Below are 23656 nucleotides of genomic sequence, written 5' to 3'. Positions count from 1 at the left end.
CTGCATAAGCAAAAGGTTGTTTTTTTATCAGTACAAGAAGGCTTCAAAAAGCTAATGAATAGGCTCTGTCAATGCCAGGAATAAGCAGGTCTGGGAACTGAGTCTTATCTCATCCAGTTGCAACACATCTTGGACACGCTGAACGCAAGGCTTCTCAACCCCCTTGGCTTCTCATCCCCCTTTCCTGGGAAGGGCGCCAAGAGTCCCAAGAGTCCCAGGACAGGAGCTTTCTGTTCATGCTCAGGGAAACTCATGAGGCAGGACCCCTGAGGAGGGGGATAAGGGGGAGGGAACTGGAGGGGAATATATGCTCTGTGGAAATGGCTGTGAACTTGTGCTTGTTTGTGAAGTTATCACACTAGCTCCTTCTACCAATCCCGGATGGTAGAAATAAAGCTTTTTCTCTGAAATTATCCCTTGAGTGCCTGTTTGACTCCCATTTCCCTCTCCCGGGTGCAATGCTCTTCCCACCCAAGGGCAAAGCCTGAAAAGGCCTCAGGCACAGAGGTTTTCCAGGTAGCTAGTCCCAGGGTCCACTTCTGCAGGCAGCGCACCTGAACCCGCAACCCAAGACAAGCCGCCTGCAGAAGTTGACTCCTGCAAAGTGGCCCAGCATGGGGAGATCCTTCCAGCAAAGGTTTCAGGGCAGACCTTCAGCCAGACCTAGTCTGTCCTGGGATCCACCCATAATGAGAAAACTAAAACAAAACTATTCACACAAAAGGCAGGCCTTACATCCAGGCTTTTACTGACTGTACATTAAAAGACCTTTTCACAAGAGATATTGAAGATAATAAAACACAGCACCCAGAATTAGGAAGAGATAACCAGGCTGGAATAGTAGATCATGTCAGATCATTTTCCTCCACAAATTTTACAATATTCTTCCACGGTATCCACTTCCTCCCCCCTTTGATCTACATGAGCTTGCTATTTCCAGGTCTGTCAAATATTTGGTCATCCTTTTCACTCTGAGTAAAAAGACTTCCTCATTTCAATGTTTACAAATAAAAATACAATACCAAATACTTTGAATCATTCCCTGATTCTGTCAATATCCAGGATAATATTTCCCAATTGCTAAATTTCCAGCAATCAAAACTGGAATATCATATTCCAGTCTTAATAGATTACCTAAAAATGACAATTTCACCTTGCGTATTTGATGTTTCCCCAAAATTTCCTCAATACATATAGTCTTATTATTTGTTGTAGACAGTTAGTTGTAATTGTTCACTCAAACCTTGCCAATGAGTCCATTTCTTTATGTTGCCTCTTCATATATGTTGTAAATGGTTCCCATTCTCTTTTAAAGTCTTTGTTGTCCTTTTCATGTAATTTTTCTGTTAGTTTTGCCGGTTCTGCATATTCCATAAGTTTCCCTTGCCATTGTTCTTTCTTCTGTCTTCCAAGTTTGTGCTAATAAAATTCTTGCCGCTGTTGTTGTATACATAAATAATTTCCAATTTCCTTTTTTTACATCTTGGTCTAAAATTCCTAGAAGGAATGCTTCTGGTTTTAACAAAAGTATTTTTAAACAGTTTTTTCAATTCATTATCTATCATTTCCCAATAATTCCTAATCTTTTTGCATCTTGCAGGATGGCTTTTTTTCTAAAACGAAAGAAGAAAAACAGAATCTACCCCTCATATGAGGATGAGGCCCCTGCCCTACTGCCGGCATTGGCAAAGCCTACACCATCAGCGGCAGAGGCCAGGGCAGCAGAGGCCAGACCCCTAGTCTTGCCAGGGCTGGTACAGCCCCAGACCAGCAAGCAAGACCCAAGCCGGCAGCGGCCCTCAAAAAAGAAGAGCCTTGAGGACTCTGGGCCAGCGTTCCCAGGTGAGTAGGTAGAACCAGATCCCTCTTGGGTTCCCCTTGGCCTTAGACTTGGTGTTTACCTCTACGGATGTTGGTGATCTGACACTAACTAAAAGCAAAACAAAAGAAGTGCCATGGTCAGATCACTCCTAGTGCAACTGGACTTCTCCGTGACCCATCCTCTCTGCAGGGAGGTGGGACCGATTCGGATGGTCCGCCCCCGCTACTTAATGGATCCAACTGGTTTCCAGAGAGTGGTAGGGGATGTTTTATCCCAAGTTGATGGCCTCTCGGCTGATTCCCTAGTCGCCCGTTGGAATGCTGAGTTAACCAGGGCTATTGACTGTCTGGCTCCGAAGTGCCCTCTCCGATTGCATGGAGCCTGGACAGCCCCGTGGTTTTCCCCGGAGCTGAGGGCGATGAAACAATTGTTGAGACGGCTAGAGCGCCGGTGGCGGAAAACTCACTCCGAATCAGACTGGACACGGGCTAGAGCTCAACGTCGAGCTTACCAAGTGGCAATGGCGACGGCATCTGCAGAAAACAGCAGCAGGAGACTTTTTCAGGTGGTTTGCAATCTATCAGAACCACTTGCACCACCGGGGCCTGGTAGGGACCCCAAGATCTCCTGCAATGCTTTTGCAAAGTTTTTTGCAGATAAAGTCGCTCAGATTCAGAAGGAGGTAGACTCCACCGTAGGAGCAGGGTCAGGGCAGGAGAGTGCTAGAGTTCTGTCTAGTTCTGTTACATGGGATCAATTCCAATCTGTTACCTCCGAGGATGTGGACAGGCTGCTTGGACAAGTGAAACCAACCACCTGTCTCCTTGAGCCCATCCTGGCTGATAAAAGCGAGCCAGGAAGGGCTGGGTGATGGGCTCTGCGGGGTGGTGAATGCTTCTCTCTGTGAAGGAGCCTTCCCAGAACCGCTGAAAAAGGCGATCATTAAATCGCTTCTTAAAAAAACATCTTTTGACCCAGCCAGTTTGGCCAACTATCGCCCAGTCTCAAATTTACCATTCTTGGGCAAGGTGATTGAGCGGGTGGTTGCCAAACAACTCCAAACACGCCTGGAGGATGCGGACCATTTGGATCCCTTCGAATCGGGATTCAGGCCTCACCATGGGACTGAAACTGCCTTGGTCGTGCTGGTCGATGATCTCCGGCGGGCTAGGGACAAAGGTGAGAGCTGTTTCCTAGTTCTGCTGGATCTCTCAGCAGCCTTTGACACCATCGACCATAACATCCTTCTGGACCGTCCTTCTGGACCGTCCTTCTGGACTGTCTCACGTGTGGGGTGCCTCAGGGTTCCGTCCTCTCCCCCATGCTTTTTAATATCTATATGAAGCCGCTGGGAGAGATCATCAGGGGGTTTGGGCTGGGTGTTCATCAGTATGCAGATGACACCCAGCTCTACCTCTCCTTTAAATCAGAACCAGTGAGGGCGGTGAAGTACTGTTTTGGGGGGACAGGGGGCTGGCGGGTGTGGGGGATTCCCTGGTCCTGAATGGGGTAACTGTGCCCTTGAAGGACCAGGTGCGCAGCCTGGGAGTCACTTTGGACTGTCCATGGAGGCGCAGGTTAATTCTGTATCCAGGGCAGCTGTCTACCAACTCCACCTGGTACGCAGGCTGAGACCCTCCCTGCCCGCAGACTGTCTCACCAGAGTGGTGCATGCTCTAGTTATCTCCCGCTTGGACTACCGCAACACGCTCTATGTGGGGCTACGTTTGACGGTGACCTGGAAACTGCAATTAATCCAGAATGCGGCAGATAGACTGGTGACTGGGAGCGGCCGCCGGCACCACATGAAACCGGTTCTGAGAGATCTGCATTGGCTCCCAGTACGTTTCCGGGCACAAATCAAAGTGTTAAAGCCCTAAACGACCCTGGTCCAGTATACGTGAAGGAGCGTCTCCACCCCCATCGTTCAGCCTGGACACTGAGATCCAGCGCCGAGGGCCTTCTGGTGGTTCCCTCATTGCAAGAAGTAAGGTTACAGGGAACCAGACAGAGGGCCTTCTAGGTAGTGGCGCCCACCCTGTGGAATACCCTCCCTTCAGATGTGAAGGAAATAAGTAGCTACCCTATCTTTAAAAGACATCTGAAGGCAGCCCTGTTTAGGGAAGTTTTTAACATTTAACGCTGTATTGTTTTTAATACTTGATTGGGAGCCGCCCAGAGTGGCTGGGGAAACTCAGCCAGATGGGCGGGGTATAAGTAATAAATTATTATTATTATTATGATACAATGCCGGGGTCTCTCTTGGTTTCCTTGATGTCTGGGTGCAAGTCCCACCCCACCCCACCCCTCCTTGTTAAGAGGCGTATAACATGGAGTAGGGACTTCCGGGTAGCTCCCCCTGTTCTGCATTGCTGGGGGTTGGACTAGGTGAGCCCGCAGGTCCCTTCAGACGCTACAGTTCTATGATCCCTGTTCAATTATGGCATGCACCCGCTCATTGCAACTGGCGAGAAGCCCCCTGAGAAAGAACTTGCCGTCTTTTCTCGTGTATAAGATGAGGTTTTTTACCCCCCAAATCAAGTGTCAAATTGGGGCTCCTCTTCTACATAGGTAGTGCTGAGGGGGGACGGTGTGACGTTAACATATATGAGAGAGTGCTGGAGGGGAAATAGTTAAATAGGTTGCACAGACAGGACCCAGGGGGGGCGGTGGAGTCAGTGGGTATATAAAACTAGTTCTGGGAGGAGTTCTGAGAGGAGTTCGTTGGGAGTTGTTGGTTGGATTCCATGGGTTGGCTGGTTGGGAAAGGCAGTTGGTAATAGAGAGACAGTTAGGGCAGTTGGTCCTTGAGTGTGGGGAGGTAGCAGAGATAGAGAGAGGAACATAAGACTAAGAAAGTAAATAGGAACACCGTTTGGAATGCTTCCAAAGTTTTGTTTTATCTCTGAAATAAAACACACTCTTCTTTATTGGTAATTGAAAAGCTGACTGAGACTGAAGTGATTTTACCAGGGAGGACCTGGTTGGTGGCAGCGGATTAGTGGTGTACGGGTCAAAAATCCGTGAGACAACCGGGTGCTCTGTACGAACGCCACAGACGGGTGCTTGGTTGTAGCCGCCAGGAGGAGATTCCCAGCCATGATTTCTTTGCTGTGGAAAGGGCTGTTGTCGACTGGCAGACGATAGGTGACTTGGTGGTTGATGCCTGCAATTGTGCAAGTTGATTAATGGCTCCCCCCCTAAAAACAGCTCAACAACTCTGGACAACCCCTCCCCAAAAAAGCTTGACGTCTTGGCAATCTGCCCCTGTTTTCTAAATTTTGAGTGCCCAAAAATAGGGGGCGTGTTATACATGGGGGCGTGTTATACATGGAAAAATACGGTACCTTTCCCTCTCATCCGCCTCATTTACTCACCTCTCTCTCTCTCTTTCTTTCTGAAGAACTCTTTGATGAAAACTTAGAGTACTTGGTGGTGGGTAAGAAAATGCTGGGAAGAAGAACCGTCAGAGAAGCTTTGGAGATGATGGATGAAAGGGAGATTTTGGACACCATCCTCCAACACCTCCAGCCACCTCCCCAGGTGTGTGTGATGCAGGGTGGATTTGATTGAAATCAAATCGATTAAAAACATATTTTTACATTCTTGCTTGTATAATCTTAATATTTACAACCAGATGCAGGTTTCATTTTGGGAATAATAAATTTCCAGAGTAGTTTTTACTACTGATTTGGTTATACTGTTAGGAATGCATAGACAGATAATTATGAAATTATTGTGGGGTATAATAAGTTAACTGTGTACAGACGCTTCAGGTTACATACGCTTCAGGTTACAGACTCCGCTAACCCAGAAATAGTACCTCGGGTTAAGAACTGCCATCGGCTCAGGGGTGAGAGGGGAAAAGCTGGGTGGATTACAGAGAGCCCCCAAAGATTGTGGGAAGCAGCAGTTCCTCAGCGGAGGAAGGAGAGGAGATGCAGGCGTCGGAGGAGGCAAGGCGGTGCCAGGACACCTTGCCTGAGCAAAGCGGGGAGGAGGGGGGTCCCCCATGACCCAAGCCTTCCTTGCGCAGTAGGCTTCCGCGCAGAGAGGGGAGGCACAGACTGGGCGCCAAGAAAATACTCTGCTGGGGAAGGTTGATTCTGCCCGTGAATGAGCAAGACACGGAATAGAGGCGCTCTGCATTCAAAAGGTTTTGATCACTATAGATAGTAGTAATGGGGGACTTCAATTACCCGGATATTTGTTGGATGTCAAACTCAGCCAAGAGCATAAGGTCAAACAGATTCCTCACTGGCCTTGCAGACAACTTCATTGTCCAGAAAGTGGGAGAAGCAACAAGAGGAACAGCCATTTTATATCTGGTCCTAACCAATGTTGATGACCTGGTTAGTGGGGTAGAAGTGGAAGGATCATTAGGCGCAAGTGATCATGCTCTTCTGAAGTTTACTATACAGCGGAAAGGAGCAGCCAAGCATACTAGGACTCAATTTCTTGACTTTAAGAAAGCCGACTTCATAAAACTTAGGGAAGTGCTGGGTGAGATCCCATGGACAGTAATACTAAAAGGAAAGGGAATTCATGATGGCTGGGAGTTTGTTAAGAGGGAGATAGTAAAAGCACAACGTCAGGCAATACCAATGAGACGGAAACATGGAAGGTGCTTAAAGAAGCCAGGGTGGCTATCTAAAGAACTTTTAACTGAGTTAAGATTAAAAAAGGATGTGTACAAAAAATGGAAAAGGGGGAAAACCACCAAAGAGGAATTCAAACAAATAGCCAGCACGTGTAGACACAAAGTCAGAAAAGCTAAAGCACAGAATGAACTCAGGCTTGCTAGAGAGGTTAAAAGCAACAAAAAAGGCTTTTATGGGTATGTCCGTAGCAAAAGGAAGAACAAAGAAACAGTGGGGTCACTCAGAGGAGAAGATGGTGAAATGCAAACAGGGGACACAGAAAGGGCTGAACTCCTCAATGCCTTCTTTGCCTCAGTCTTCTCCGATAAAGAAAACAATGCCCGACCTGAAGAATTTGGAGCAAATGATTCAGCAAAGGAAACACAGCCCAGAATAACTAAGGAGATAGTACAAGAATACTTGGCTAGTTTAGATGTATTCAAGTCTCCAGGGCCAGATGAACTGCATCCAAGAGTATTAAAAGAACTGGCAGATGTGATCTCAGAACCACTGGCAGTCATCTTTGAGAATTCCTGGAGAACAGGCGAAGTCCCGGCAGACTGGAGGAGGGCAAATGTTGTCCCTATTTTCAAAAAGGGGAAAAGAGAGGACCCAAATAATTACCGCCCAGTCAGTCTGACATCAATACCAGGGAAGATTCTGGAGCAGATCATTAAGCAAACAGTCTGTGAGCACCTAGAAAGGAATGCTGTGATCACCAACAGTCAGCATGGATTTCTGAAAAATAAGTCATGTCAGACTAACCTGATCTCGGTTTTTGACAGAATTACAAGCCTGGTAGATGAAGGGAACGCAGTGGATGTAGCCTACCTTGATTTCAGCAAGGCATTTGACAAGGTGCCCCATGATATTCTTGTAAAGAAGCTGGTAAAATGCGGTCTTGACTATGCTACCACTCAGTGGATTTGTAACTGGCTGACTGACCGAACCCAAAGGGTGCTCATCAATGGTTCCTCTTCATCCTGGAGAAGAGTGACTAGTGGGGTGCCACAGGGTTCTGTCTTGGGCCCGGTCTTATTCAACATCTTTATCAACGACTTGGATGATGGACTCAAGGGCATCCTGATCAAATTTGCAGATGACACCAAACTGGGAGGGGTGGCTAACACCCCAGAGAGGACAGGATCACACTTCAAAACGACCTTGACAGATTAGAGAACTGGGCAAAAGCAAACAAGATGAATTTTAGCAGGGAGAAATGTAAAGTATTGCACTTGGGCAAAAAAAATGAGAGGCACAAATACAAGATGGGTGACACCTGGCTTGAGAGCAGTACATGTGAAAAGGATCTAGGAGTCTTGGTTGACCACAAACTTGACATGAGCCAACAGTGTGACGCGGCAGCTAAAAAAGCCAATGCAATTCTGGGCTGCATCAATAGGAGCATAGCATCTAGATCAAGGGAAGTAATAGTGCCACTGTATTCTGCTCTGGTCCGACCTCACCTGGAGTACTGTGTCCAGTTCTGGGCAGCACAATTCAAGAAGGACACTGACAAACTGGAACGTGTCCAGAGGAGGGCAACCAAAATGGTCAAAGGCCTGGAAACGATGCCTTATGAGGAACGGTTAAGGGAGCTGGGCATGTTTAGCCTGGAGAAGAGGAGGTTAAGGGGTGATATGATAGCCATGTTCAAATATATAAAAGGATGTCACATAGAGGAGGGAGAGAGGTTGTTTTCTGCTGCTCCAGACAAGCGGACACGGAGCAATGGATCCAAACTACAAGAAAGAAGATTCCACCTAAACATTAGGAAGAACTTCCTGACAGTAAGAGCTGTTCGACAGTGGAATTTGCTGCCAAGGAGTGTGGTGGAGTCTCCCACTTTGGAGGTCTTTAAGCAGAGGCTTGACAACCATATGTCAGGAGTGCTCTGATGGTGTTTCCTGCTTGGCAGGGGGTTGGACTCGATGGCCCTTGTGGTCTCTTCCAACTCTATGATTCTATGATTCTATGACTAAGAAGAAAGCTTGAAAACAGACTCTTGAGCCATATTTCCTGATTGCTCTCAACCAACCAACCAACCAACCAACCAACCAACCAACCAACCAACCAATACCTCTAACAGTGGTGCTTCAGGTTAAAAACAGTTTCAGGTTAAGAACGGACCTCCGGAACGAATTAAGTTCTTAACCTGAGGTACCACTGTATATTTGGACTACTTTTCTGCTGTACCTTATTGGAAGGAGAAAAATAATCATTTCCTTAATAAGAATTTAAACAATTTATTTAACTAAAACAATAACATTATAGCATATATATCCATGTTTGTTAACTGATGTGGTTAAACATTTTTTTTAAAAAAAATTCTTAGACTGAATTTTAGCATATATGAAAAACTTAAAACAAATTCTTACAACCCAGTGAATAGCCGTTGGACTATAATGCAACTTAAATAGAAAAATATATTCCGAAAGATTTTTCCTCCAAAAGCATTTTATTTTAGAAATCCAATTTAATTTTTTTTTAAAATGTGATTTAAATCAAAGAAATCCATTATAAAAAAATTTAAAAACGGGTCATTGATTTTTATCCACCCTGGTCTGATGTTGCGCAGCGTGAACCAGGATTTCCCAACCTGGTGCCCTCTAAATGTTCAGGACCATATGCTGCCTGGGGCTGGTGGGAGCATGTAGAAGGGTTCAAGTTGAGGGGAACTGCCATGAAGGCGATCAGTGCAGGATCTGTAGACCGGAAGAAGAGCCAATCCATGATCTAGATTTGGTGGGGTGACTTGGACCCAAGGAAATGTTGCATGTTTTTTTCTTTAACTTTTGCAACTGATCGTTCCTGATATCTGGGAACATTTCAGAACCTGATATTGTGCAGTAAAAGTTTTTGCGACTGTATTGTGCCAAATATGGCCAATATTTCCTCTTCGCTCTCAAGAGCAGTTGATTCGCCAGGCCTGGGCATTTGGCAGAGCAGGCAAGCAAATACTTTATGCAACAGAAAATTTAATAAATAATTATACTGGGAGTGTTATTGTCTGTTTGTTATTATGGTATGTATTTTTGAGTTTTTATATTGTAAACCGCCCTGTGATCTTTGGATAAAGGGCAGTACAGAAATTTAATAAATAATAGTAATAGCCACACAATGCCTAGATTCTGTTTGTTCAGGGCAGGAATCAAAGTGCTTTAAATGAATGGTGTGTCTCCCAGTCCAGAGGATTTATTTAATCTTCTTTGGAGTGTTACTTTAAAAAAGAAGAAGAATTGATTGCAATAGATTTTACTACAAATGATTTTTGCAAGACGTCTATTTCTAGGCATGTGGGGTTTTTTTTAGAGAAGACAAGTGGCAGATAGATGGCAACTGTTCTCTAGACAAGAAACATGACACTTTTCTTCATTTTATTCCCAGCAGAAGACATCCAAGCCTGGACACAACAAGGTAAGTCCTTGTCGCGAACTCCTCGCAGCGCTTTTAGCAGAATGCTCAGAGTCCCAGGTTCTTTAGTGCAGTATTTATTATTGTGAGCTCAAAATATATACAAATATCTACAGAAGCAGTTCATCTAATCAGACAGAGTACCTGCACCTTGAGGCAAAAGAAGACTCCACACTCATCTACACCACTCCACCACTATTGGACAGGCTTCCCTTTTAAACCGGTGACAGCCAATCACATTACTGCTGCATCATTCTGACCCAGCACTTCCACAGAGAGTATTGGATCTGTAGCCTTATTGGAGTTCACTGATTGGGTCTGCGTTGCTCCAGGACAGGAGGAAGGAAGCCAAATGACACTGATGTTAATTCAAAGAAGAAAGAGTTTATTCTGCTCTCCGGGATAGCAGAAGGTACTTGCGTGATCAAGTCCACAGCAAGTCCAAAGAAATGACAAGTTTCATGCAGTATATATATCCTCCAGGCACCCTCTCCCTCCTTCCAACCACATCAGCCTATGTACGCAGGTTGACATCACATATGTTCTTGCTCTGGTATTCTTAACCATAAAAGGGTGTTCCTTCCTGTAGTTATGACCATAAAAGGATCTTCCTCTTCCTACTCTTATCTGGGAGGAATAGGTCATAATCTCCGGGAACACGCTCTGGTGCTGTTCCCAGATTGGGTCTGTGCGTCTTTTGTGGTCAGCACATAAGATAAGGCACACACGCATCATCCCTGCTCTACTGGAACTTGGCAAGGTCACTCATTGCCACCACAGACTGATAAGGGAGAGAGCTTCCAGCACAGCCGGGTTGTTGTTTATACATTAACTCAGAGCTCAAGTTAATGGATTTTAGCTAAGGAAAAATCGGGATTTTGGTGCAGTTTTCAAACTTCACAGTCATTTTTGGGTTTGGGAAACCCATTCCTTCACATCAGCCTGTTGCAAACTGAAGCCTGCAGACTTACTTGCACAGCATCCTGTGAATCCCAACACTCCTCCTTAAGTCAAAGGCTTGAGACCTAATAATTCTCTTAGGTCTCGAAATTTAGGAGCATCCAAACATTTTGTATACAAATCTGCCACATTACATTTTGTGTTACAGTGCTGTACCTTGAACACATTTCTTTCCAAAGCATTTTTCACATTTCCGTATCTTATAGCAATATGTTTGCTCTTGCTCTTAAAGTTCTGTTGGTTAGCAAGCTGTTGTGCAGCCATGTTGTCACTGAGCACAGAGATTGGCACTTCAGAAGGTATTCCAAGCTCTTTTGTTAGGCAAGCAAACCACTCTACTTGTGACACACATTTGCTTATGGCTGAGTACTCTGCTTCACAAGTACTTGTGGCAACAATTGTTTGTTTCTGGGATTTCCACTGAACCAGGGCATTTCCAATATATATGGCATAGCCAGTGGTAGACTTTCCATTTTCTCTGTCTCCCCAGCTGGCATCAGTATATGAATACACTTGCTGATCATATCCTGTATCCAGCACCAGTTTGTAATCTTTTGTGCCTTTCAGATACCTTAGGATTCTTTTAAGTGCTACCCAATCTCTCTGAGCCAGGTCTGCACTTCTTTTTCTTAACATGTGCACTGCCAATGTTATGTCGGGTCTCGTCCAGCAACTTAAATATAACAGAAAACCTAACAAAGAATGAAACGCAGTTGCATTCTCACATTTTTGTCCTTCTGGTTCATTTTTGTACTGTTTAGTTATGGGAGTGTCAACCTCATTTGCCCTCTCCATTCCATATGTCTTCAGTAACTTTTCGATTTTTTCCTTCTGACTCAGAGAGTAGACGCCCTCTTCATTTCTCTGAACCTCTACTCCTAAGTAATTCTGAATCTCTCCCAAATACTTCAGTTAGTATTTGTTACCTAGGCTGTTTATAAACCAAGACACTTGCTTTTGTGCAGTTGTTATTAGACAGATATCATCAACATACAAAAGTAAATAACAAACGCTTCCTTGCACCATTGCTGAATATAAACAGGAATCAGCCAGGCTTTGTTTGAATCCCATCTTTTTCAAAGTTGTGTCTATGCATTCATGCCATAGACGTGCACTTTGGTGTAAACCATATAGTGCCCTTTGCAGCTTTAACGCCATGCTGTCTTTTTCCAGCTCATAACCTGGTATTTGCTGTAAATACACCTCGGCGTCAATAGGAGCATTTAGATATGCTGAGGCAACATCAAAATGATTAACTTTTAACCCCCTCAGACTTGCCATTGCTAAAACTGATTTTACTGTTTCAGCCTTTGCTCTTGGGGCAAACACTTCATCATAATGTATCATCTTCCTTTGTGTAAAGCCCCATGCACAAATTGCACAAATTGTCATCTCATCTGTCCTCCCAGTTGAACGACGTGGCCCAGGGAGAGAGGGGAAAATAGTGGAAGTGAACAGCTGGCTTTGCAAATGGTGTAAACAGGAACGGTTTGGATTCTTAGATCACGGACTGCAGTTTCTTGAAGATGGACTTCTGGCAAGCGATGGGCTGCACCTCACAACGGTTGGGAGAAATGTTTTTGCCAAAAATCTCAGAAACCTCATCAGGAGGGATTTAAACTGACTAATGTGGGGGAGGGAGACAGTGCTCCTGAAGGTAGGAGTCTATCAATTGATGAAGATGATCATCCAAATGTCATAGACCAAATGGAGCAAACAGCACGCAGACCTAGTGGTGGGAGGAAAAAATCCTTAAATAAGAGACACGGGGGAATGATTAATGGACTTCAATGTCTGTACACTAATGTGCAAAGCATGGGAAATAAACAAGATGAGCTTGAGCTCTTGGTACAGCAAACTAAATATGACATAATAGGCATCACTGAAACCTGGTGGGATAAGTCCCACGATTGGAATGTAATAATGGAAGGATACAATCTATTTCAGAGAAACAGACCAGACAAGAAAGGAGGAGTGGCATTATATGTCAGGGATGTGTATACCTGTGAAGAGATCCAAGATTTAAAACCTCAAAATGGTCAAAGTGGCAACCAAAATGGTCAAAGGCCTGGAAACGATGCCTTATGAGGAACGGCTAAGGGAGCTGGGCATGTTTAGCCTGGAGAAGAGGAGGTTAAGGGGTGATATGATAGCCATGTTCAAATATATAAAAGGATGTCATATAGAGGAGGGAGAAAGGTTGTTTTCTGCTGCTCCAGAGAAGCGGACATGGAGCAATGGATCCAAACTACAAGAAAGAAGATTCTTCCGACACCGGTACGTTCTCCTGGTCAGTGTTATCAGCGAGCCAGCTGTCTCTCGCACATGGACAGCCTTGAGCGCATTCCACGCCTCACCTGCCGTCACCTTATCAGCTACATAGATTAGCTGGCTGTCGTCCACTCCAAGGATGATCGTAGCCAAGGCTTTCTCATCCTTTTCATCCTCCTCAGGGGGCTGCGGTGGATCTTCCACCACTTTCCACAGGCCCTCACGCTTGAGGAAGTGTTGCATGGGGACTGACCAGATCCTGTAGTTTGTGGCGGTCAGCTTCTCCAGCAACACGCCAGCTCTGGACTGCTCCATCCCTGCAGTTCCCCTCCAGCACCCACGGCTAGATAACTGCCACCTGTACTCATGCGCAGCGGAAGCGTGCTGGGCCCATAACCCTGTCACGAATTCCTCGCGGCGCTTTTAGCAGAATGTTCAGAGTCCCAGGTTCTTTAGTGCAGTATTTATTATTGTGAGCTAAATATGTATACAAATATCTACATAAGCAGTTCATATCATCAGACAGAGTACCTGCGCCTTGAGGCAAAAGAAGACTCCACACTCATCTACACCACTCCACCACTATTGGACAGGCTTCCCTTTTAAACCGGTGACAGCCAATCACATTGCTGTGGGGTGCCACAAAAGAGAACACCCTCTCCCAATTTCAGTCATGGAGGGAGGGTGGGGAAACCCGTAAGAGGCTGCGGGTGCAGGTATTAGTTCTCTTAAAAAGCGGGAAGAGCCTAGGGTCAGCGTATCTAGGACAAAAGTGTGTCATGAGAATGAAAGACGAGGCTGCTGGGTTAGACCAGCAGCCTGCACAGTCCAGCATCCTTATCTCACAGTGGCCAACCAGATGCCCATGGGAAACTGGAAAGCAGAATTCGAACACAGAGCCCTCTCCCCTTGCTGTGGTTTCCAGCAACTGGTATTCAGAAGCATTCCTGCCTCCAACAGTGGAGGCAGAGCAATTAGGACATGCTGAACTTGTCAACTTTCAAATTCCCCAAATGAGGAGTACTAAAGTGTTGTAATAGGGACGCGGGTGGCGCTGTGGGTTAAACCACTGTGCCGCTTGGGCTTGCCGATCGGAAGGTCAGCGGTTCGAATCCCTGCGACGGGGTGAGCTCCCGTTGTTCGGTCCCAGCTCCTGCCCACCTAGCAGTTCAAAAGCATACAGTGCAAGTAAATAATAATAATAATAATAATAATAATAATAATAATAATAATAATAATATATTTATATCCCACCCTCCCCAGCTGAAGCCAGTACTGCTCCGGCTGGAAGGTAAACGGCATTTCCGTGTGCTGCTCTGGTTTCGCCAGAAGCGGCTTAGTCATGCTGGCCACATGACCTGGAGAAACTGTCTGTGGAAGCGGACAAATGCCGGCACCCTCGGCCTTAAAGAGAGATGAGCTTTAAGCCCAGAGTCGTTTGCGACTGGACTTAATTGTCAGGGGTCCCTTTACCTTTACCTTTAAAGAGTTGTAACATGACTTGGGAATTCAGAAGATGTGTAAAATTGCATACAAATCATTAAAACAATTGCCTAGTACTTGCAAATCTATTATTATTATTTAGTATTAACCGACATTTTCAGACGGTAAAATTGAAATTCTTTGGTTTTCCAAAAGCAGTTGATGTAGCTGGTGGGTTCTCCTCCCTGTGACCAAACCTTCCCCAACCCTTAGAATGCCCTCTATAGATACTATGGACTCAAGCTGCGGGATTCCAGGAGTGCAGAGACAGTCCACCAGTACCTGCACTTACTCCTGACGTTGCCTCTCGAAGAGGAAGCAGACAGAGAGGTGAGTGAATGTATGGGATGTCAGGGGGGAGGAGAGCCAGCAGGACTGGGACTGTGCTCACACGGAGACTCTCCACCTCCAGACGTGTCCTGGAAGAGCCTCCTCCTTCTGAACCCTCCTGCTTCAAGCGCCTCCCCAGGCTGCTCCCCAGTGTCCCACCACCACAATCCAGGGTCCCCCACTCTTACTCATCCAGCCAGTCCCTGACATTACCCCACAGACCCCACCAGCCAATTTCCGGATTGGTCTCTGCTCATGACCTTTGTTCCTCCAAGGATTTCATGCCTACCCAGTCACACCCTCAAAGCCCCTTACAGGAGGAACCGCTTTTCAGCATTCAACATATCTGGGGCAGATTTGGTTAGTTTTGGGTTAGATCAGAGCAGCCAACAAGTGGCCCTCAATGCCTTTCTTGGCAGCCCTCAGCAACCTTGGAGGCACCCCTACACACCTGTAGGCCTTGCACCGCCTTCCCAAAGCTGGGTAAGGAGGTGCTGGGCTTGGGGAAGGAGGCAGGTGTGATCTGTCAGGGTCCTAGAGTCCTCAGCTCTTTCCTACCTTTGGCAAGAAGGTGGGAAGGTGCTAGGTCCCACCAGAGCCTCGTGCCTCCTTCCCAAAACCCAGCGCCTCACCTGCCTACCTTTGGGAAGGCAGCATGCGGGCCAGGGCGTGTGTGTCAAATTTTGGCCTTGCTCCCCTCTCCCACATGACAAGTTAGTGTGTGGCCCACAGGTTCTGTGCTGAACTACTCTTGTGGCCCACTTGGTATGAGAAATTGGAGCACCCTGGTTTAGATGGTGCATATTCCTGCTCTGGCGCCTTTGGGTGAGGGGTGGATTACAAATACTTCCAGGGAATAAATGATGCATTTTAATGTAGTTTAATGAAACCAAGAACTGTATCACAAGATTCGAAAATGTCAGAATGCAAGGCATCCTTGCATTGCAAGCTGCACATGAGTCTGGGAAGTATGGTCTGGTCAGTTCACATCAGAATCCACAGAAATATCGTTCTTCAAACCATCCCTATTATCATCCGGGATGAAAGCATCTGTTCAAATTGGTTCTCTAAGTGTCTCATTTCTCCACTCTTAAATTTGGTTCCCCACATTTTGCAGCAATCTGCTTACAGAATCACATTTATCCTCCATCCCTCATGATCAGCTTAGCTTAATGGTTGCCATCAATTTCATTTTAATTGATTTTAATTAATTTTTATAATGAAATGTTTTTAGAATGTTGTACTATTTTATTGTTGTTAGCCGCCCTGAGCCCAGCTTTGGCTGGGGAGGGTGGGATATAAATAAAATTTATTATTATTATTATTATCACTAATTGCAATCAAGAAAACGACATGTTTGACGTGCCTCATTCTCCCTAGGGAATTTCTGAGGCAATCGGTGTGGCTTCAAGCACCCATATTTCACAGGTGCTGATGGCAGTGCGGGATTTTGGCCGCGCAGCCATTGCAAGGAAGACTCAGACGTCTGAGGTAAGGGTGTGAAGTGAGGAAGGAGCATAGCAAGAGTGTAGGTCAGCCATCCCCAGCCTGGTGCCCCTTCCCCATCCGTGTGTTTTGAATTGGAACTCCCATCAGCCCCTGACAGCATGGCCAATGGTTAGACGAAGATCCTGGCAAATTGGATCCTTAGCAGCTCTTTACATCCACACCAAAGCATGTGAAGCAGCCTCTGGGTTCCTCTGATCTAGTAAAACAGAGCTGTGTTGGAAAAGAACAAATCCTGCCCCATTTCCAAATATGCTCTTTTTCAAGGGATGGGATCCTTACCATTCCAAAAAGGCAATTAGATCTGCTCATCCTCTCAGTATGGAAGCCAGACAACTTCCTCTGTGGGTATGTCTCAGTCATCCTTCTGAAGTGGGCTCCAGCAGTCCTGTCTCTGTGGCTCCAGATCCTAGCTCTGATCTGATCCCTTGGCTCAGTCAGTCAGTCAAACGGATTCGTTAGAAACCATTGGTAATCCCCCAAAGTACACTGACCCCTGTTTTTAGGTTGGTTGTCAGATGGTTGGTTGGCATTTCTTCAATAGTGGAAGCTAATGGGGGACCCCCTCCCAAGGGTCATCTAGTCCAATCCCCTCTGATGCAGGAATCTCAGCTCAAGCATCCCTGAGAGATGGCCATCCAACCTCCAACGAAGGAGAGTCCACAACCTCCCAAGGGAGAGTGTTCTGCTGTCAGAAAGCTTTGAATGAAAAACGTCTTAGAGTTTGGAAGAGGGGACACCTCTCCAACTGAGGGGAGGGAGCAGAACACAAGAGAGAAGGCAGTTGGCAGGCTGGGAGAGGCAGAGAGAAAGAGGGAAGAGGTTTCAGCTGCATCCCGGGGCAGGGCAGCTGCCCAAGTTGCTCTCATGCAAGGGTTCTTCTGCATACGGGAGTGCCTGCTGGCCCCATTCAACTATGTTCTAGAGTAGACCCATTGAATTTAATGAAGATGACTAAGTTAGGCCCATTCATTTCAACAGGTCTACTTGAAGCAAAGCATAGTTGAGTGTCACTCTCTGTGTTCACCTCCATATATTTGTCAATTAAGCAAATTATTACAAAGGCATAGTAACTGCACGCTGATCTAACAGTTCCATAACCTGAGGGGGCCTTGGGGTCATGTGCCCCCGACTCTCCATTTCTCCAACCCAGCTGGAAGGAGATCAGAACCTTTTCCTTCCACTTTCAGTTAACTTCCCTCAAGCTTCTGGTCTCCGTTTTGCAACTGTGCTAGAGGAGAAGGGAGCAGGAGCCGATGAGTCCAAGGCTCATTCCCACAATAATAAACCATAGTTTATCACAGAGGTAACCAAAATGGGGCCCTTCAGATGCTACAGACTGCAACTCCCATCCCTCCTGACCACTAGCCATGCTGGCTGAGGCTGATGGGAGCTAGAGGCCAACCTATGTTGATGCCCTCTGGTTTATTGTTACATCTGAACGCAGCCCTGAACTCTCTTGTGCTCTGCCATCCAAGAGAAATGAAACCCAGGAGTGTGGTACCCCTGGATTTTTGCTGTGAGTTGGGAAATGACCAAGGAAATTTCCCAACCCTCACTATGGAGAAGATGAGCAGATCCACCTGATTCATTTTAATTTTAAAAAAGCAGCTCCCATGGAAAAGAGCACCAGTGGTCAGTCTACCCTACACTGTCCTGCACTTTCTCCCTGGTTGACTGACCGAACCCAAAGAGAACACCTTCATGGTTCCTCATCATCCTGGGGGAAAAGTGACCAGTGGGGTGTCACAGGGTTCTGTCCTGGGCCCGTTGTTGTTCCACGTTTTTTTAAAATAAATGACTTGGATGAAGGAATTGAGCGGATGCTCCTCAAATATGCAGGTGACACCAAACTGGGAAGGGTAGCCAATGCCACAGAAGACAGAACCGGGATTCAAGATAACAGATTGGAGAACTGGGCCCAAACTAACAAAATGAAATTTAATAGGGTCAAATGTCAGGCTCTACATTTAGGCAGGAAGAACCCGATGCACATATATAGGGTGGGGGAGCCCTGGCTTGCCAGCAGTTTGAGTTTCCTGGAGGGAAAAAAAATTCAAAATTTGTAAGTCTGCACAACAACTTGTTGTTGTTGCTTAGTCGTTTAGTCACGTCCGACTCTTCGTGACCCCCTGGACCAGAGCACGCCAGGCACTCCTGTCTTCCACTGCCTCCCGCAGCTTGGTCAAACTCATGTTGGTAGCTTTGAGAACACTGTCCAGCCATCTCGTCCTCTGTTGTCCCCTTCTCCTTGTGCCCTCCACCTTTCACACAACAACTTACTGACTACTAATATTTTCCCAGCTGCTAAAAGGTCCCAATTAAATGGTGATTTGTCTCCAATTGCACTTAAGGTTCCCAAACTCACTTTCCCCATCCTTTCCCTCCAGAATACTAGCGAGATGAATGCCAGTATCACTGTCATCCTTTGCTGTGGGCAAATGGCATTCGGGGCACGGTAGGATGAGCTCCCCTTTTTTATAGACCTCATCACAGAGGAGCTCCTCTTCCAATTCCAGAACAGCAGGAAGGTATGGCTTTGATTATCCCATGGACTCCTGTTGTTTGTTCTCTCAGCTATACCATACTTTTCCGTGTATAAGACGAGGTGTTTTTTATTATTATTAAAAAATGATGTTTAAAAATGATGGTCATCTTATACACAGATAGTGCATAGGGGGGACGTGGGTTTGGTTGCCGCTGCAAGCCGGAGATAGTCAGTGGCTATTGTGCGTGTTATTGGTGGCTGCGGCAAGGGGTGGTGTTGATTGGCTGCCGCTGCGGAAATTGGCGGTTTCTGCTGGTGAGGGACAGACAATAGGTGGGTTTTGCGACGTGTGTGAGTGGCAGCATAGGTCCAGCGGGTGAGCAATTTTTGGAATCCCCTCCCCCAAATAGCTGAACAACTGTGGGTAATCCTCCCCCCCAAAAGCTCAGCAACTCAGGGCAATCCTTCCCCCATTTTCTTAATTTGGAGTCCCCCAAAATAGGGGGTGTCTTATACACGAAAAAATACGGTATATCCTGCCTTTCTCCTGTCATACGACTCCAGGAGGTGTGCAACCATTTCCCCCGTGGTCACCATCCAGGCTCCTGAGCTCCGTCAAGGTCCTTGCACCACATGCCTTCAGACTGTGCCCTAGGGCAGGGTCTTTGGCTTCATCCACCGAAGGGTTGTAGACTGGGGTGTATACTGACTCCACCCTTAGGACCAGATGGGGCATTACAGTGGTACCTTGGTTCTCAAACTTAATCCATTCTGAAACCAAAGTGTTCCAAACCAAGGCACACTTTCCCATAGAAAGTAATGCAAAATGGATTAATTCTTTCCAGACTTTTTTTAAAGAAACCCTAAAACAGCAATTTAACATGAATTTAACTATCTAACAAGACCATTTCTGGGTTAGGGTTAATTTTTGGATTGGGTTAGTGTTAGGGTAAGGATTAGAATTAGGGTTAGGGTCAGTATGGCTTTATGTTTCCTTGTGATTTTGATTCAAACTCAATTTTATAAAATCCCTTCTCCTTTCAGAACGAGGCTTTGAAGAAGAGCTTTATGAAGGCAGCAACTCTAACAACCAAGGCGCTTGTGCAATCGAATGTGGGATATGTCACCTTCCCCCACAAAGACGAGCTCACCTTCTGCATCATAGTGAGTAAAAAGAAAAAGAAAAAAAGGGGGGGGAATCTCCTGGGGTTTCTTTTCAGAGCGTTTTTTCTTAAAAATAGCTGTGTGGGTCTAGCTCTGGGTTGCATGTTCTGACCATCTGGCCCCAAACCATTTCTGGGTGGTCACGTTCTGCTCCAGCTCAAGTTTCCAAACCCTCTTGAAAGGCAGCCCTACATTGTGGCAACCTCAGCAGGCTGTCACCAGCGCCTAAGTAAAAGAGGCTAGGTTCTCCCAGGAGGAGAGGGCTGTTGATGGCTCCCAGCCATGATTACTATGTTCTACCTCCACAGAGGAAGGAAGGAAGCAATATAGTTGCTGGAAGCCACAGGTGGGGAGAGGGCTCTTGGGCTCATGGTCTGCTCCCTGGTTTCTCACAGACGTCTGGTTGGCCACTGTGAGAATGCTGTGAGGATGCTGGACTAGATGGGCCCTTGGCCTGGTCCAGAAGGCTGATCTTATGCTGTTCTTATGCGGTAGAGCTCTGCCCAGGAGAAAAAGGGATCTTATTCCCAGATCCAGGAAGCCCACTCTTCTCCTCTAGGAGGACCCACTTGCCAATTGCAAAGAAGTTGTCAAGTGGGCTGGATAGAGAGCACACCTCAGGGCTTGGTGTGGTGGTGGCAGGGATGGCGCCTCCAGTTTCCTGACATGCTGTGTGTTTCCCCACCACAGGAGGTTATCAAAGAGGAGCCGATGGCATCGCTCACCATTCTACACCAAGTGATGGAAAACATCATTCGCATGACGTAAGTACGGCCAGACACAGTACATATTTCTTCACCAGGTTTATGGACTGCTGGGTGCTGATCCTTTCCTCTCCCCTTCTTTCTCTTCTCAGTGCCTTGAGACCATGCATACACCCCCTGCTCCGGGCTCAGCTGATCAAAAACACCACCCGGAAGGTCTTCCAATTGCCATCATTGCAGGTTACGAAGGTCAAAGCCGGGAGATCCGTGCCAGCAACACAGAGCCAGGTGACTGGACCTTCTGCTTCTGGAGGAAAATGGGGTTGCCAGGTTAAAGGATTTGAGGGCAAAGAGTCTGAGCCGTGTAAGCTGCAAAGAATGCTGCCTGAGACACTTGACCCATCACAATGATGTAACAGCCAGAGACTTGGGGTGTATATTTTTGATTTTAATCATGTTTCCATATTTATTGCATTTCACCTTTGGCTAGAATGCATCCACGAATGATTCCTGCATGCCTGCATTTTGTGACTCTCATACCTCCCTCCTACGCTGCATTTAATTTTATTTGTGTGCTTGTTTGTTTATATGCTGCCCATCTGACTGGGTTTCTCTAGCCACTCTGGGAGGCTTCCAACAAATTAAAACACAGCCAGACATCAAATATTTAAAACTTCCCTATGCAGGGCTGCCTTCAGATGTCTTCAGACGGAAGTATAATGATGTATCTCTCTGACATCTGATAGGAGGGTGTTCCACGGGGTGGGCCCCACCACCAAGGCGGCCCTCTGCCTTGGAACACCCCAAGGAAGTTGAGCCCAGTGTGGAGTCCTGTATCTTTATATCGCATGACCTGTAACCTTACATACATCAAGAAACGTTTGATGTTTATGACTCTTTGTGTGCCGTGCTTGAACCCCTGCATAAGCTTTGTTACAAATTTGGACTAGAAGGCTTCAGAGCATATGGGATTTCCATGGGGGTCTTCAGCTTCTAAGTGCTTTTGCTTCTCTCCTTCCAGGACTGTTATCAAGAGACCATCTACATCTGGCTCAACATGCTCACCAGCTTGCTGTCGGAGGCCCCCTCTCTGGAGACGCTGCAGGAGATATTAGTGGTAAGGGTGCCCCCAAGATGTCAGAGCAGGGGAAAGCAGCAGCTCCCATGCCGGAGGACAGACCCTCTTGAAATGATTGCACGGGGGGCATCTGTGGCCAATTCGCTGGTTGTGGGTGCTGATGGTCAAGTGGGCCTCTGTTCTGCTAGCAATGCTTGTGCAAGGCACACAAGATATCTCCTCTGCTGATGGCGTATGGGGAAGGGCCGTGGCTCGGGACAGAGCATCTGTCTTGCATGCCCAAGGTCCCCGGTTCAGTCCTCAGCATCTCCAGGTGGGGCTGGGAAAAGGCTCTCTGCCTGAAAGCCCGAAGGGCCAACTGCCAGTCCTCATTACCTGTGGATCAATGGCTGGGCTTGGTCTAAGGATGCTTCCTGCATTCCATTGCAATGGCTGTGGTGAGGTGTATGTTGTATTGTTGTAATTATCACACACACAAACACACCAATGACAGGTCGCAGGGCGGTTCACAACATAAAAATACAAAATCAGAACAGAAAATGCATAATAAAACAAAAGCAACCCAAGAGCCAATTAATATCTAATTCTACTAATGCTTTTTTTAAAATGGCTTCTTTTTTCTGTGTCTTTAGTTGTTCTTGTTTTGTTTGTAAGCTGTCTCGAGTCCCTGTCTGGGAAAAAGGTGGTGTATTATTATTATTATTATTAATAATAATAATAATAATAAACAAATTGCAGCAAGCTTTCTCCTTTACAAAACAACCCCTTTTTGCAATTTGTCCCCTCTATGAAGCTTTGTGAATTTGCAAACCTGGATTAAGGGTTGTCCTTCCATGTGATGACGATGATTTCTCTCTCGCAGCACACAAATGGCTGGATTGACTCCACAAAAATCAGTGAGCGGCAAAGAGCAGTCAAGACCACCAACGCACTCCTGAAATATGTCTCCGAGCATTTGGACTTTGATGTGAGTGACCAAGGCTTAACGCTGCAATTTCAAAGCGTTGGAAAGATCAGGTGTGAACTACATGAAAGCTGTATGGCATGGCCATCCCAGGGGAAGGTGCCAGCCAGTGCTATTTTTCTAGAAAAAGAGGTGCCAGGACTCAGCATGAACTCACCTCCCTCATTCTCTTATAATGGCAATAGCGCCCACCTTAGAGGTGCCAGTGTTAGCTATCTGCAGTATAGTAGCACTGCAGAGAGCTTGCTGGGGAGACCATGTGTTAAAAAGGGACTAAAAAATAACTTAAACAAGGTTTTAATAACAAAAACAAAAACTCCTTATACACTAAATACACCAACAACAAACCAGACCCAACCACCAACCCATCCCCCAGGGTAATGGGAGAGCTAGGTGCTGCTCCTTATATACTACACCCAAATGCTGACACAGCTTAATCAATACAATTCAGCACCTGCTATGTTTCACGGAGAAGTCCGTGAAAAGTCCAGGTCGCGGAGAAGTCCAGTTGCACCAGGAGTGATCTGACCATGGCACTTCTTTTGTTTCGCTTTTAGTTAGTGTCAGATCACCAACATCCGTAGAGGTAAACACCAAGTCTAAGGCTAAGGGGAACCCAAAAGGGATCTGGTTCTGCCTACTCACCTGGGAACGCTGGCCCAGAGTCCGCAAGGCTCTTCTTTTTGGGCAGGGACAAGGGCCGCTGCTGTCTTGAGTCTTCCCTGCTTGGGTCTTGCCTGCTGTCTTGCCTGCTTGCCTGCTGAAAAGTGCTGGTCTGGGGCTGCACCAGCCCTGGCAAGACTAGGGGTGCAGCCTGCGTTTTCTTCCTGCCC

At 46.4% G+C, this 23656-nt stretch overlaps 1 protein-coding gene across 2 annotated transcripts; it reads left to right on the top strand.

Moving 5' to 3' along the window:
• Positions 1-1524: 1524 nt before the first annotated feature.
• LOC310695906 (uncharacterized protein) lies at positions 1525-23278 on the top strand. Of its 2 annotated transcripts, none has more exons than XM_083480841.1 (8): positions 1525-1842; positions 5226-5365; positions 9853-9879; positions 14803-14919; positions 20768-20841; positions 20934-21069; positions 21803-21898; positions 22722-23278. In XM_083480841.1, the coding sequence occupies exons 1-8, from the start codon at positions 1602-1604 to the stop codon at positions 23202-23204; spliced, it is 1314 nt and encodes a 437-aa protein (XP_083336967.1). In that variant the 5' UTR covers positions 1525-1601; the 3' UTR covers positions 23205-23278. The 2 variants fall into 2 exon arrangements, with proteins under 2 accessions (XP_083336967.1, XP_083336966.1); XM_083480840.1 differs by having other exon boundaries at positions 9850-9879.
• Positions 23279-23656: the final 378 nt, after the last annotated feature.

The sequence above is a fragment of the Podarcis liolepis genome, assembly GCF_965112155.1.
Source record: "Podarcis liolepis genome assembly, chromosome: 16".
NCBI classification, from domain to species: domain Eukaryota; kingdom Metazoa; phylum Chordata; class Lepidosauria; order Squamata; family Lacertidae; genus Podarcis; species Podarcis liolepis.
This window is presented reverse-complemented; position numbering and strand designations above follow the sequence as displayed.

Bases quoted from the DNA above. Each gene is read 5' to 3' on its own strand.
- LOC310695906 (XM_083480840.1), top strand. From the start codon at position 1,602: ATGGCTTTTTTTCTAAAACGAAAGAAGAAAAACAGAATCTACCCCTCA. The intron at 9,880-14,802 runs GTAAGTCCTTGT...CCCAACCCTTAG, and splicing joins CCAAGCCTGGACACAACAAG to AATGCCCTCTATAGATACTA. The intron at 21,899-22,721 runs GTAAGGGTGCCC...TCTCTCTCGCAG, and splicing joins CGCTGCAGGAGATATTAGTG to CACACAAATGGCTGGATTGA.